Source organism: Osmerus mordax, chromosome 2 (genome assembly GCF_038355195.1).
Source record: "Osmerus mordax isolate fOsmMor3 chromosome 2, fOsmMor3.pri, whole genome shotgun sequence".
Classification (NCBI taxonomy): Eukaryota; Metazoa; Chordata; class Actinopteri; order Osmeriformes; family Osmeridae; genus Osmerus; species Osmerus mordax.
Window position 1 is genome coordinate 6,191,696 of NC_090051.1, and position 16,054 is coordinate 6,207,749.

General features: G+C 41.9%; 2 protein-coding genes across 2 annotated transcripts; one reads left to right on the top strand and one right to left on the bottom strand.

Moving 5' to 3' along the window:
* Positions 1-440: 440 nt before the first annotated feature.
* On the bottom strand, positions 441-3,908 carry acod1 (aconitate decarboxylase 1). The gene is made up of 5 exons (XM_067227554.1): positions 3,897-3,908; positions 2,897-3,058; positions 2,378-2,467; positions 1,830-2,029; positions 441-1,662 (listed from the first exon to the last, which is right to left on the bottom strand). Exons 1-5 carry the CDS (start codon positions 3,906-3,908, stop codon positions 678-680), a joined length of 1,449 nt encoding a protein of 482 aa, XP_067083655.1. The 3' UTR covers positions 441-677.
* Positions 3,909-9,807: 5,899 nt separating this feature from the next.
* Positions 9,808-10,686, top strand: kctd12.1 (potassium channel tetramerisation domain containing 12.1). The gene has a single exon (XM_067260711.1). The coding sequence runs from the start codon at positions 9,808-9,810 to the stop codon at positions 10,684-10,686; it is 879 nt and encodes a 292-aa protein (XP_067116812.1).
* The last annotated feature ends 5,368 nt before the right edge of the window (positions 10,687-16,054 follow it).

Below are 16,054 nucleotides of genomic sequence, written 5' to 3' on the forward strand. Positions count from 1 at the left end.
AAAAATAATTGTGTTTGTGGTGAAGAGTTTATCACAAACACAATCTTAAGAAAAACAATCAAGTAGAATGACAATACATCTTTTGCTGTATAATAGCATGTGCATAGTTTGTAAACTGAAAGAAACCATACATTTGTAGAATAAAAGTCAAACTTGGTTCCCTAATTTCTATGTGTGGCATATAAACATTGTTTGCTGAGAAGACTGGATTTTTTTTTGTACATTACACTATGTTTACATTATCCGTTTGCCCCACCCTTAAAACCTTTGAGTTTTTAAGGTGGTGAACCCTTACAGGATAGCGAGACCGGCAGGATCTGGGTTCAAGTATGGTGTAGAATGAGAAGTCACAGTCAAACAGATGTCTTCAAAGCTCTTCCTCTTTAATCACGCACAATCACCATCTCACAAACAAGGTTCCAACCACCAAACATATAGAAGGCTGGCAGATAAGGCAATCTTGCAGGTACAGCCAATCCCAACAGCAGGGGTTGCAACCAACCTGACCCATTCTCCCAACCCCCCACAATTCTGTCGAATGCTCCTAAAGGAGCCTTCGTTTGATGTTCACATGTGCACCTCTGTGACAACGCCCCCAGGAAGCAGATCTCAAAGAGAGATTAGTATGGTACTTAAAAATAAAAGCCTACACAGTCAATATTAATGTCTGTGTCTGTTCACCTTAGTGACGGGATGCTCTGCAGCTCCCTCACAATACTCCTGCTGCTTACCTGCAGGTAGGACCCCAGCACCGAGCAGTCAGGCTGGCTCTCTATATTCCCTATCAGATCCAGCAGCCCCTCTACTCCTTCCTGAGGCAGCACAGATGAGGCATTGGCTCTGAATTTACTCTCCAAGTCCTTCTGATTGAGCGGCTTTCTCCAGTGGCCGTAAAAGGTATTGCACCTGGCGCCATAACTCTCCCCCTGCTCCGTCTCTATAACAACCTCACAGTACATCCTGTCAAAGCTGGGGTGGTTGTCCTGGGGGTTCTCTACCCTGACCCTGGCCAACAGCTCCTTGAGGAGGGGCCTCTCTATCTGGGCCGTGCTGAAAGAGTCCACCGTCACCTGATTGTCTAGCAGGGCTGAGCAAGCGTTGAACTGGAAGGAGTGCCTGGCCTGGTGCTCCGTGGCTGGGAAGGCCCGGTCCACGTACCTTGAGGGAGGCACTCTTAGAGTCACCCTCCTGATCTTGCTGGGCTCCAGTCCTTCTCCTCGTCCGCTTTGCCCACCAGCAGCGTTCAGCTTAGCCAGGGCAGCCAGCGCGGCATCTACCACCCAGTGCATCCCCAGGTGAGCTGGGAATCGCTTGATGGCCACGTCCTGGTCCTCTAGAAGCCATCTGAATCCACCTATGGTAGCCCCGACAAGCTCTTTGGGGCTGTAGTCTGTATAGAATACACCAAAACCGGACTCCAGGTCCAGGATGGCTGGGTTTCCCTCCAGCCCCAGCCGGGCCATCTGGGCAGCCTCCAGGCCTCTCCGGGCAGTGTTGCCGATGTGGAGGGGTTTGGTCTGTGTGGCTGCGTTGGCCATGGGGGCCCCAGCATAAGAGGCAGCTATAGCCAGGGCGTGAACACACTGGGCTGGGGACAGGCTCAGGAGCTTGGCAGCAGCTGCAGCACTGCCCAGTACACCCACCACAGCTGGAGGGTGGAACCTGTGTTGGGGGGGGATAGGGGCTCTTAAGTTACAAGTTCCAGTTTAGGTTTTATCTGTGTCCAATACAATAAAAAGAGTGAAATCTGATTAATTAGAGAAAGGTTGATCTGAGATCAAATATCAAAGATGTTTCCATTGCAAACACGTCCAAAATGAACCCTTCACCTGCTGGGGATGTCACTAGCTTCCCTGGAGAACCTCATCAAACGTCCCTGCACCTCAATGCCCACATTGAAGGCCAGGAGAAGGTCCAGGCCGGAGGGTGGGGTGGGCATGGTCTCCGCCAGGGCCAGGATGGCAGGGAGCACGGCCCCTGAGGGGTGGGTGGCAGGGTGCCATGTGTCATCAAAGTCCATAGAGTGCACCTGGGGGTAGAGAGAATTTTGAGGTCCAACCACAGTTGTGTTTGTTGGAAACCTAAGCCCACTTTTGCTAGCACTATTTACATTTACATTTAGTCATTTAGCAGACGCTCTTATCCAGAGCGACTTACAGTAAGTACAGGGACATTCCCCCGAGGCAAGTAGGGTGAAGTGCCTTTCCCAAGGACACAACGTCAGTTGGCATGACCGGGAATCGAACTGACAACCTTCGGATTACTAGCCCGATTCCCTCACCGCTCAGCCACCTGACTCCCATATTTGAGTCCCCCAACTAATTATCAGCAAGCAAACAATCCATAGTATACAATTTATACAATTATCTGAACCTACCGCTATACCGTTGACAAAGGCAGCATACTGTGATGGGAGAGCCAAGCCTGATCTTCCCCAGACACTGCTTCTCTCCGTTGACTTGTACCACTACAAACAGATACCACAAAGAGCATTGAACAACAAACAAACAATGTATGAGTAATTTGAGTGTGTATACAGTTACATAACAAACCTTATTTGTAAAATTATTTTGAATACGATAGGAACACATCACATAAACAATTTTAAAATGCCTGACACGCTAAATGTTGTCTATTGTCGAGCGTCCCTGAAGCTCAGATTCCGAGTCAGAGATCCATGAAGTTAATTCATTGCAGCAGATGGGTGCGGGCACTCACACAGACAGCTACAAAACTCTTGCCCTAAATTTCTTCTAAAACTCAACATTGATAAACTTTTGCGACACAGCGTCACACACATTTTTCGCTTTAAGTTGAAAACTGTCATAAGAACACGTGTTCATGGTGTGAGTGCTTATACCACACAGCTGCTTAATGCATTAAGAACCTAACTTACCTGGCTGAACTGGAGAGCCTTGTTGAAGACATCTGTTCTTGTTCCCAGCAGTCCTACCCCAAGAGTGTCCAGCATCATCCTCTTACTCCTCCTAACCACCCTGTCAGTCAGATGGGCCGGGCTCAGGCCAAAGATAGCCGCTCCAAAACTCTCTGTCACTTTCTAGAAGGGCAAGATAACATTCCTTTATTTCCATTCAGATTTGCATTTTTTCATCTCCAAGACTATTTTATCCAAAGTAATGAACAATATGTAATTCATTTGTCTTAGGTTAGTATAGGTTTATAAGGTTGGTATAGATATTATGTGTATTATGTGTATTTAGAGGTTTAGTATACTGTATTGAATATTGTATATTATTTGTATATTAGGAGGTTTGCTATATTTTAGCTTATCATAGATATAATCTATGTTCTGTGTACTTATATGTTATATTATACCAGGTTGCTTTGCATTGTCTTGTCCTAATAATTTCAGTGCCCAGTCTGACCCTGTGTTGTTCTGTGCATCTGACAATAAAATACTTGAACTTAATTTAAGTAGATTTAAATAACCAAGTAGGACTAGAATTGCAGTTCTAGCAGTATTACAGTGGTTGATCCCAAGGGCAACAATAGCATCCTGTCTCATACAGCATCACAAAAAGGTACATTTTAACCCTTGTGTTATCTTCGGGTCATTGTGACCCACCGTCGTATTGCGACAACTATACCGCATACAAAAACAAAGTGAAGCAGTTTCTTTTAACCGTTGGGCTCTCTCAGACCCCCCACATTGCAAAGGTTAAAAGAAAATTATTTTTATTTGTTTTTGTATTGGGTAAAATTGGGTAAACACAACGATGGTTCGTTATAAACCTTTGGGTCATGTGACCCGAAGGCAGCACAAGGGTTAAAGATACCACAAGAATTAATTTACTTAAACAGTTCAGGCTTTCTTTTCAATTCATGCAGATCTAAAACATAAGATTTTTTTCAGGATACTTCTAAAAAAAACCTACCTTACAGAGCATGGTGCTGTAGCTGGTGCTGTTGTTTGCAGTTCATTTAAGACTGATATTTCCATCCCATTTATACCAGCAATAAGCCGGTTGGGGTGGTTTAACAACAAACCAGAATGATGAAACCAGGGCAAGATCGCTTTGGCAACTGGTGAATCTCACTTCCCAAATCAGGTAATTGTAAGGTTTCATTTTCCAGAAGTCAGATGGCTGAGTGGTTAGGGAATCAGACTATTAATCAGAATGTTGCCGGTTCGTGCCAAAAGACGTTGTGTCCTTGGGCAAGGCACTCCCCCCTACTTGCCTCGGGGGAATGTCCCTGTACTTACTGTAAGTCGCTTTGGATAAGAGCCTCTGCTAAATGACTAAATGTAATGTAATGTTTCCCATGATGAGTTGGAATGGCTTTGCAATAATAATCATTTGAATTATGAAATCCTTGAAGTTTGTGTACTGATTGTAACCTAAATAACCCATAGGTGTAATATTGTGGTAGGTGACACCCAATAAATTAAACTGTTTTTTAGTTTAATTATGGATATTTTGGGAAGCTGTATATTATTGGGGCCCTTTTGTGCTTTATGTATTGATAAGACATTTGGGCGTTCTCATATAGAGCACCTCTTCTCTGGAACAAATTACCCGTCTCAATTAAGGAGTCTGATACTGTTTCGACATTTAAAATTAGGTTAAAAACGTTATTGTTTAGTCAATTCTACGACTGTTAAAGGTAAGTATGTTACTAGTTGGAGGCAACGGGGGACGGGTTGCTTCCATCCTTATTCTATAAGTATAACTTATTTTAGAGTTCTCTTCCCCTGGAACAGATTTCATGTTCCAAATGGGGGGGGCTGTCTTGGTGTGTGGGGTTGCATCAAATTCCCCTTTTTTGCTCTGTTAAATTGCTGCACCAGTCCACACTTGACCGGTGGGGATCTCATTCTATTATGACTGTAACTGTTAGCTGCTCCTGGCATTCTCTAATCCCTGCTCTCCTCTCTCTGCCCCCCCCCCACACACATCCCTTGTGGTGGGGTTTGAGTTGTCAGCACCTGCCTGGTCGTCGGTCAGCCGACGCTGGACCTGGTCGCGAGTCTCCCGGATCTATAAAGTTGAACAATGGATTTTGGTGTTTTAAAAACCCACCGACACTGTATGACTATGTTTAGGCTGTGTTCTGCTCCCCTCTCTCACCAACCATCTCTGGAGGAGGGGATCCCTCTCTGAATTTCTCCTCCCAAGGTTTCTTCCATTTTTTTCTCCTGTTGAGAGTTTTTTGGGAGTTTTTCCTTGTCTTCCTTGAGTGTTTAGGTTGGTTGAGGGGCAGTTCTATGGGCATATGTGAAGCCCTTTGTGACATGCTTGCGTGTAAAAAGGGCTATACAAATACATTTGATTTGCTTTGGAGAGAGACATGAAAGCAAGGACAGAGGTGCAGGAAATGGCCATATTTGATCCCAATGTGTCAGCCTGCTCAGTATGTGCTCTTACCCAGTGAGCCACTGGGACACTGAGAAGATAGCCTTTAAAAAAATATTGACTCAGCCATTTTCATTTAAGATGTCCCGTTATGTGTATATGTTATGGATATACACATATGAAAGGACTGCCAAAATGTCCATCTTGGCAGGCAAATTTAATGTCTTCTGTTCTTATGAACTCTACAATTTGAATGAGGTCATGTCAAGTTTTCAGCCTTAGGGAAGCAGTGCATCTACTACACTGTAGAATACAGACTTCTCTTTGCTGTAAAACTTTAACACTTCCAAGGCTATGACATTTACATCTTACATTTATGCATTTAGCAGAAGCTTTTATCCAAAGCGACTTCCAAGAGAGAGCTTTACAAAAGTGCATAGGTCACTGATCATAACAAGGAGATGCCCCAAACATTGCGGGTAGCCCAAAACATGAAGCATACATTGTGAAAACTAAATAAGTCCCAAAGGACAGAACCACAAGAGCATGTAGTTGAACAAGTTACAGTTAAACAATTAAACAACATGAACCTCAACAAGTGCAAGGGTGTACCTGTGGAAAAAAGCAAGCAACAAAAATACATTATACTATGAGACACCAGAATCAGCTGTGTGTCTGATGAACAGTCATGGGGATAGTCCAACACATCAGTGTCTGACTTGCACAACCTTGCTCAAGAGACATCACACACCATGGAGCTTATGGCTTCTGAATAGGGAAACAAAACTAATGTCACAATTCTGGATTTCCCGGGCCCATCCGTGTGAAATAAAGGATCTTGGCAATCGCTAAGAACTCTATTGGTATGGAAAGCTAATCGAACTAAAATATAGCTCCTTGGTCAACTGGGTCTCTCAAAAAGGGAGCTGCCATGTTATTTTCCGGGGGTGTGGCAAGCTTATCCAGCTACACTTACGTTAGCCTGCTCTGGAGCAGGTTAGTGCTAATTGATGTTACTATGGTGATTTATCGAAAGTTGCTTCCACGAACCAAAAAGAGGGACGTTTTTTTTAATCTTAGCCTGAAAATTAGCTCGCTAAACCGCTTAGCGAGCTACGACGAATACCCCCCTGCTTTAAATTGGTTAGCCATACATAACGTATGTCATTCTGAACGTATTTATTGGTCATTCTAAACATGTTGACACGAGAACAAAGTGTGTACTCAGGACCAGCAACATACTACAGAGAAATCAAATATAGAGAAAATAAATACACAAACATACAATACATTTACAGGAAAATAACCTAAAACCACTTCATAAATAAACAAAAAAATAAATAAAACAAAAACAGGATATTAAACTTAAACAAAAAGCAGGATGAAAGGAACACAGGACTTTACTTTAGACGAAACAAGAACACAGCAGAGTTACTGACATAGGCCTACAGCAAGACCTAGAAACAGAAACGACGACTGAGCGGACACAAAACAGGGACTTGAATACAGAACCAAACTAGACACAGGTGACAACCAATAACACTAATGAGAACTGAAGCCACTCAACAAGACACAGGTGAAGACAATTGACAGAACAGGGGTGCACTGAACATACTGGTTTGTTGTTAACATGAGCATATTAAAGATCCTGTAAAGTGGACCTGGAAACGAGTTTTAAGTTTGCCACACCACAGAATAATGTGTTATTAACTACCCATCCAAATTCGAATGAAAAAATAACACCTACAGGTATGTTAAATTAGTCTTTGAAATCGTGAAAAAATCAGCAGTCTTCTCTGCTTGAGACTGGGGGGGCGTGTCGCCTGAAGGAGCTGAAGCTCCGCCCCTCGCTGCCTAGTGCCTACCTCCGACCCAGATAATGGACGCTATGTCAAGCCGAACAAAACCGTATAGAATTAGAATTTATTTGTTCAATGAGTGAAACCTACAGATGCACTTAAATGAAATGTTCCCCTGAGCTGTAACAGTAAAAATGGACACCAGACACAGCAGACAGTGAGCTCTCCAACCAGGCTACTTCTAACACATAGCTACCATTTCACCAAAATACCATCATTCTACACCGAGTAGCCTAATATCAATTTAGCGGTTTGCACTAACTCATAGCAGAGATACCTCTGGAAAAGTTATCTAGTATAATTATAACAAGCACACAGAACTGAGTGATGAACTGCTGGCGGCGGTGGATGGTCCAGGTGCGACCGGAGGATGAACGGCCGGAGGGGCGATGCTCAGTACGGCTCCGCGCTGCAAGAGAAGCCGTGTGTTGGTGAACCCCGTCTGTCTCTGGTCCATGTTAAAACTGTCCGCCGTGAAATGGTCTGTGCAGAGGCGGCTGTTGGAGTTTATCCGAAGCTTTCCATGAGCGTGGCTCTTCAAAAAAATCTATCCACCTATTTTTCCTTTCATTATCAATAGGGAACTTAAATGGCGTTGCAGCGCAGCTGCAGTTCTTGCATCCATGGAAGATGCAGTTGCGGGTGGTGGGAGACATCCTGAAGCTAGCTAGCTAGCTGATGTAGGCTACAATAACAGTACAGCAGGAGGAGCCATTGAGTGATCTGACGTAGATAGGGCGAAATGACGTAGATAGGGCATTTTTTGGCTCCGCGCATTAAAACCTGATCTGAAAATGGAAGAGAAACTGTTCTTCGGTTTAACTCCACATTTCAGTGTGACAAAGTTTTAGCGCTTTGCACATGCTTTCAGGAACTCATTTCACACGTATATAATGTAGGCTAGTACTTAGAAGCAAAACATGGAATTTACTTTACAGGATCTTTAAACCAGCAGAATAGGCCTATAGGAGAGATCAGTCAATAAGCCATGGAATTCATTATTCTTACAGTCTCTTTAAGATGTATGTAGCATCAGCCTAATTACTTTGATATCACAAACTACCATATAGCCATACATTTAAAGTAGGCTATGTAGGTTTGTATCTTTCTGAAATCATTGTTCATCATTGTGTAATGTTTATTTATTTTTTTAAGTTGATTTTCTATAAATGTGGAAAAGCTGTTCAAGCTCTACTGGGTGTGCAACGTGGCTTATCCACCACAGCTCAGCAGTGTGTTCACCTTCTTTGAGTACATCTATTATGTGACCAACCTAACCAAGGGGGGGGACGGGGGACGGGGGACGGGACTCCTTCCATGAGTCCGTCACTGGGTCTATGTCTGATACAGAGGGTTTGTATGTCTACAGTGGTTGTATTTCCATCATAATTCCATTAGATGTCAGTGTTGGCCTGCTTTCTGCCTTGGGACGGTCAATTGAAATTGATTAAGAGCAAGCAGTGCGCCTTATTTTTCCCTGGCAGCGCACCTCAGCATGACGGTATGTATGGGTGAACAGTGTGATGGAGGGGACCCCTCACTGAATATCTCCTCCCAAGGTTTCTTCCATTTTGTCTCCTCTTGTGAGTTTTTCTGGGAGTTCTTCCTTGTCTTCCTTGAGGGTTTAGGTTGGTTGAGAGGCAATTATATGGACGTATGTGAAGCCGTCTGTGACATTGCTTGTAAGAAGGGCTATACAAAAAAAAATCATTTGATTTGTGATGATTCTCTCCTCGTTACAGAAGCCAGTGGCAGACTAAGGCTATCTGAGAAGCAGGGGCAAAACATTTTTAAAGGACACCATCTACATATGGTGGGGACAGTGGTGTTGCTAGATATAAAGCTCTACTGGGGCACAGGCCCCTCGTTAGAGTTACTCATCACTTTTTTTTGTGTTTTTCAAGTATTGTATTGTATTGCACACAAGAAGTGTGGAATACAATACACTATACTAACCCTTGTATATAGTGTATACTCTTAACTCATATGAACAGTTCAGTGACATAAGTTTGATATCATCTTGGTAAATACGAGCGTGCACAAGCCAGTTTTTTCCGCAAGAATTTGTGCCCCCAAAAAAGCTTTATGGTATTGAATACGTTGGACTCATTATGTTTGGGTCCAAATAAAATGCATGTTTTCTCCACTGGTAGGTCACCCAGAGGGCACTGCATCAAGTTTTCTCCACTGGTAGGTCACCCAGAGAGCACTGCATCACGTTTCTTCCACAGGTAGGGCACCCTAGAAGATCTTTATCATGTTTTCTTGCACAGTGGGTCACTGTACAGGGCCGTTTATCATGTTTAATCTACCATAGGGCCATACAAGACGGCACTTGGGGGGCGAAAAAACAACAAAAAGAACATGCAGGCTTACAAAAGATTTTGCCTATATTTGTCTAAATACGGTATGCTACTACCTATACAGATTTAAATGAACAGCAAGCATGATAGCCATTAGGTCTACTTTATTTAATAGCCTACTTTTTGTTTTGTCGGTAAAGAGTTAACCACGACCTCTGGATCAGCTGTCGAGTCGACCCCTCCTACCAGCGCAGGAGATAAATAAACAAACCGCCACGTTTACCCCCTCATCGTTCTAGTTTCACCTCAGTCATCCTCTGCTGCTCAAAAATGGCACTAGTGGACACGGAGCAGGGAATATCAAACGGCGCCGAGAGTGGGTCCCCATTTTCTGAGATTATTGAGCTCAATGTTGGCGGACAGGTGTATGTCACAAGGCACTCAACTTTAGTCGCCGTCCCAGACTCTCTTCTCTGGACAATGTTCAGCAAAAAGACTCCTAAAGAGCTCGCCAGGGACAGCAAAGGGCGCTATTTTTTGGACAGGGATGGGTTCTTGTTCCGTTACATTCTAGATTACCTACGGGATCTCAATCTGGTTTTGCCAGATTATTTCCCCGAGAAAAGCCGACTTCAAAGAGAAGCTGAGTTTTTCCAGTTGAAGGATCTTTCTAAACGCTTAAGCCCCAAAATGAGTAAGGAGGACTCCCTCAGCGAGGAGATTTGTCAAAGTGACACGGAGGAGGGAACTCTTCAGTGCAGCGTTGGCTCATCCAGTGTTGGCATGGAGACTTTGAGGATGATGTCCGCAGTGAGTAGCAGTGCCCGCTCTCCATCTCTGGAGTCCCGAAAGTCTGGCTACATCACTATTGGATACCGAGGGTCGTACACTATCGGGAGAGATATCCAAACCGACGCCAAATTTAGGAGAGTTGCGCGCATCACCGTGTGTGGAAAGACATCCTTAGCCAAAGAAGTGTTCGGTGACACACTCAATGAGAGCAGGGACCCAGACCGACCACCAGAGAGATACACCTCACGGTACTATCTGAAGTTTAATTTTCTTGAGCAAGCTTTCGACAGGCTGACCGAGGTAGGCTTCCACATGGTGGCTTGTAGCTCCACCGGCACCTGTGCCTACACCAGCAATGACCCAAATGAGGATAAAATCTGGACCAGTTACACTGAATACGTGTTCTGTCGGGACTGACTGTGCAATCTGCGCTCAGCAACATACGAGGAAAACGGGAAACCGATGTTTACCATTGTCCTTGTACCTGAGTCGATATAACTAACCTAAACATTTTGGCCTTCTGCACATAGAGAGGAGAGTTTGTCTTTATTGACTCCCTTTGCATTCTGGTTTGTCTATATTGAAAATAAACATTTGTACATGAAATTACCACAAATATTGTAGTTCTTAGAGGCCTAATAGCCTACTAAGATGATGCAGTGTTACAGCCGACAACAAATATCCCTGGGCAATAGGCTATTATTGCTCCTATTATAGTATTTGATCGATCCTGGTAACGCAATACTAAACTATGTGCGTCACTATGAATAGTTTTGGGTGTCCAGAATGCCACTTGCATAGTTCTCTAAATACATCCCCCCCTTATGTTGATTATGCAACAGATCATCATGAATGTTGAAGAAGAAAATTACAGGTAAATGTGTATCTTTACTTACGAATTTAAACATCTGTATTTGAAATGATATAAATATATTCAAAAAATGAATTTAGACCTATAACTTTCTCTGGAGGACTGACATAGTAACAGTTTGTGTTGAAAATGATTTGCATGGGTGAGAATACATTGAGTGAGAAAAAAAGCAATTTTAGTATTTCTCTCATCACTGCCTTTACTTGCATGACAATGTTGCAGCCATACTCCTTTGTGCAATGTGAAGTAAATACTAAGACAGCAGTTTTTCAATATCATGCCATGTGTTTAAAGAATATTGCTTGATTTATTTGAAAAGTATTAACATTCTTTGTCTAGAATGTCTTTTACAGTATTTGAAATTAGTCTGGTTGTAAGACTTTGCATTTGATTGGTTATGTTGTCTTTTTAAGCAGGTATTTAAAATAAAGTCTTCTATCTTCCAAAAAATAGTTTACAGACCAATTAAAAACTCCAATGTCTAGTTGTTTGCTCCATTTAACTATAATTCTGAACTATAAAGTTTCATTTCTGCTCTGTGAGATGAGCTGACCCACATGTGTTTTGTCTGTGGAGGTCTGGAATCTTCCAGTCTCCCATGACCTTACCAAGCCTAGGAATTTCCAACCCGGTCCTCATTATTAGCCGTGACTTTCCATTTCCTTGGAAGAAAAATATATACTTTCAGATGTGAACGTCACATCTGAAATTCAAGGAAATGCATACTTGTTTTTACTCAAATATGGTTGGTCATTTATTTGACTTTAAACACATCCTGATGGTCTTTAGCTCATGTTTACTAAAACATGACATGTACAATTTAAGTGAATTAGTTAGTCAAAAGGTTACAGATTGAAATTGGCTGGCTTTGTGTTTCAGGATTACTATGAAAAAGACATGTTCTTTTCATTTGGTGAATTTGCAAAAACAACCATTCTCAGAAATGTTGCCGGCCTCATTTAAAAAACCAAAGTAGGGCAAAATGTACATCCTCTCTCTGATGTGTAGTAATGGAGGCTAAAATTCTCCTCTCACTGCCCATGACTCATTAACCAGTCTGTTATTAGTTTGATAAACCACAAATTCAGCCTGCTGTGCCATACATCCCATCTGAATCCTGTTAAGGTGTTAATTTCACAACACTATCAGGTTCTTCCCTCTCTCTTTGTCACACAAATTTGGTCTGTGTGATGTCTAGATGTAAATAGCGCAGCTGTGCTCAGATTATGATGTAATTATCATTTCAAGTGTAAATAATCAAAGGGATCAGCAGCTGCAAAGAATTGAGAGGGGAGGAAAGGAGGGGAGAGGAGAAAAGGGGAAGTAGAGGAGGGGAGAGGCATGCGGGGGGGGATGAGAAAATAGGAGACAAGAGGAGAGGAGATGGCAGCAGATGAGGAAAATCGTTTTTTACTCTCCTTGGCCTGAGAAGATGGAGTGAATAGAGAGAGAACCAAAAAGAGTACCAAACTAAAAAGAGGAGACATCAATTGATCCCTCATGTTGTTATCAATAATTCAGGGAAAAGTTGTGCTTCGTTCAACCAGTTAACTCATTCAATACTAGCTCCAGGTGCTTTAATTTTCCATTGGTTCACACTGTCACTTGAGAGATTATATTATTACAAGTTATCAATAACTTTGAATATAGTGGGTTGATCTATGGGTATCAAAAGCTTCTATTAAGGGTTTAGACTAGAGGGTTATGAAAAGCAACAAAGATGGAAGAGAATTCTGCCAGTCAATAAATCCTGGAGCCCTTCAACTCTTACAGTAATAACCTTCAGTCTCTCTTTCTCTCCACCTATGGTCCCCTTTCAACATATTCAGTTAAGCTTCCTGTCATGACTCTGCTTACCAGCTACAAAGGGAGACTGTTTTGCCCCTATCCAACATTATTTGCAGTTTCCTGACTCTTTCTACATCAAAGTATTACAATGGCTTGTTTTCATTAGCACATCAGAACAATGACTTCAAGATAAAAAGCCTTAATAAAAAATAAAAAAAATCAATTCAGATTCAAAAATATCTTTTTTATGTGACTTTCAATTTTCTTGGAAGAAAAATGTGCTATGATGTGAATGTCACTTCTGAAATTCCTCCGGGAAACTGAATGCATACTATATCCAACTCTATACTGTTCAAATAACGAAATTCACTAATATAATGCAGTCCTATATATTGTAAACAGATATTATTTCCAAATCTCTTCACAACTGTGGACCAAATCTAATATGACATGAGAAGAAAATTCCCTTTTCTCTACTTCAGATACAAAGGATAGAAAGAGAAAAGAGAAAACGACCAAGAGTGACAGAGTAACAGATGTAGAGAGATAAATAAGGAAATTGACCAATTTTGAAATAAGACAAAGAGATTGACCAACATACACAGTACACTTTATTCACAAAGCTTTACAGTATGTCGCCTGTACTGTGTTCTGTTCTTTTCGAATACTTATTCTTATTTTCTGATCATTCCATTCGCAGGGGATGATCTAATTCTGTGAGGCATCCCCATCAGTAGCAATCAAGCAGCCAGCAGAGGTTTAGGCCTTGGAGCAGCTGAGATGTTGCTGTCACTCTCCGCTCACCCCTATTGCATTCCTGCTGACTTTCTAATGAAGCAGGGACCAGAGAGCGCTTCAGAAAATTACAGGAGGTGTGTGTGTGTGTGGGTTTGCATGTACGTTTGGTGGGTGAACTGTACAGTGACTGTTTATTGCTGTCCCTAGGAAGGCCTTTCATTTGAGCATGCTCTCTACATTCCCAGGGTCACTGCGATGTGACCAGACTTTTCAGCGAGGCCACCTCTGCCTTAAGCCATCCACCACCTGTAATTCTCATGGAGCTGTTTCTGGAGAGAGGACAACAGGCCTCTCTAAGAAATGGAACCACAACACAGCACAAGAAAAACAGCAACCATGGTGTCGTTTTCAGGTCCTTCGATTCCCGCAGTTGCCTCCAGCGTGGAAAAGCAACGCCTGTTGATTCTGTTTTTAGACCGCTGTTGATCCAGACGTTTTTTTATTTGTTGATGTTTCTAATACAGTTTTTCTTTTTGTCTTTTACATTTAAGCCTGACTTGCACAGAGTAAAGGTTCTTCTGTGGGCGGTTTTGGTTCAGAGAATGCTACATTAGTCCTCTTGCATTGTTATAATTTCATAATTTCATCACCCATCATAAACAGCTGTTTCCTTATTTTAGGGTCTCGCTGGTTTATCACAAGGTCCACAATGTTCCAAATTGCACAGCAAAAATTGCTTTACTTTATGTCTTTGTACATGTCCATAGGCAGTGGAGAAATAGGTGGTGGAGTAATGGATGAGTAGTTGTCTTTCATATTCTGTACTCTAGACCTGCACCCCTTTTCAGTGTCACAGGCAAAGAAGTAGCACAGCATTATCTGTTGCAAAGGTGACAGGAGAGCAATGGATTCATACTACTTTCAGACTACTGACTATCTCAAATCCATAGAATAAATGAAGGTGGACAAAAAAGACTGAGTATGTCTGAAAACATAAGAACATAGCACACAATACCTTGCCTCTGCTCTAAGAAAACCCTCCATCTAGACCTCATCTCACCTCTTGCCTCTGCCTGGTGTGGGACAAATGTGCAAAGTCAATGTGCAACATTTGATAACAAAAATAGCTACTTTAAATTCTTAGTGGAACCAGGAATCAAATCACAACCTTTCAGTTTATTTGACCATTTTCCTTCCTGTTGAGCTATTGCCACACTTGTGTCTGTGGAAGTTATGTTTCTGGTCCCAATTTATTTTCAAACTGTTTTAATATTGTTCACACAGCTCTAAATCTGTCTTCTTTTTTACATATCAAGGTGAAACTTTCCTAATTGGTACAGAGTCATGTCATCTTCAAGCCCGGTAATGTTTTAAAACCAATTGGCCAAAATTGAATTTCATTTATGAAGATCATGAGGAAATTTACATAAATGCATACCATTCAGCCATTTTGTATTTCATTCCTTACTTCTGAACATCTTAAGGTAAAGACATGTATCCTACACATGTTGGACCATGATTGATTCCAGTCAATTGCATCTATGATCAATGAGGAGAAGATTTTTGTAGGGTTTCCCAAACATCAGTAATTTCATTGTACAGGAAAATGCATGAGACTGATGTTATGTGTCCAATAGTTTTTTTTGTTCACCATCAGAAATGAGGCATGTATGTTCAGGCATTTTGGAATTATGGAGCAAGGAGGAAATCATGTAGATCTGGGCAGGGCCTGTAGCGCCACCAAGGGGCTAAATTGGCCTAAGGGCTCTGGAAGTTTATAAATGGTCTCTAGTTTCAGCATGCCAAATTTGCAAAAAAGTTACGCATGGGCAAAGAAGTTAAGGTTTTGGGAAGAACATAATAATAAGAAAGCCAACAAAAACAATAGGCTTCTTCCTACCTGAGGAATCCTAAAAATAGTAAACAACCAATTCATAAAAGAATGAAAGAAATCAATACTTAACATACCTTCAATGTAATAGCCAATTAGGAAGGCAGTAGTGCGCATGCAACATTGTCATGAAATCTCTGAATGAATATGTCGAGCGGACAGGATTGAATTCTCAAAGAATTTACAGTTGCCCATTTCAAAATACAGATCTGATCAAGCTGGGGGATTCTTTACTAGAAATATCCACAACAAAGAGGAAGTCTGAAAAAAGTATAATACAAATGGGTTCATCACCTTTTTACAGATAGCTGCGATGGTAAACAAAATGTGATGCCTTTGGAGGACAAAGGAACATGCATTCACATTTCGTCTGTTACATCAGTAAAACCTGTAACTGTAGATTAAACAATACAGAAAATATTCTCAAAACGAGACTAATAAAATAAGAAACTTAAAATGAAACCAAACATGTTGGTTGGATAGAACTGACAGAAGAC

What these genes read in the sequence shown, in the direction of transcription:
- acod1 (XM_067227554.1), bottom strand. An exon ending in AGGCTCTCCAGTTCAGCCAG is followed by an intron (nt 2,468 to 2,896) that starts GTAAGTTAGGTT and finishes ATCTGTTTGTAG; the next exon opens with TGGTACAAGTCAACGGAGAG. An exon ending in GCTAGTGACATCCCCAGCAG is followed by an intron (nt 1,663 to 1,829) that starts GTGAAGGGTTCA and finishes CCCCCAACACAG; the next exon opens with GTTCCACCCTCCAGCTGTGG.
- kctd12.1 (XM_067260711.1), top strand. Translation starts at nt 9,808, where the DNA reads ATGGCACTAGTGGACACGGAGCAGGGAATATCAAACGGCGCCGAGAGT.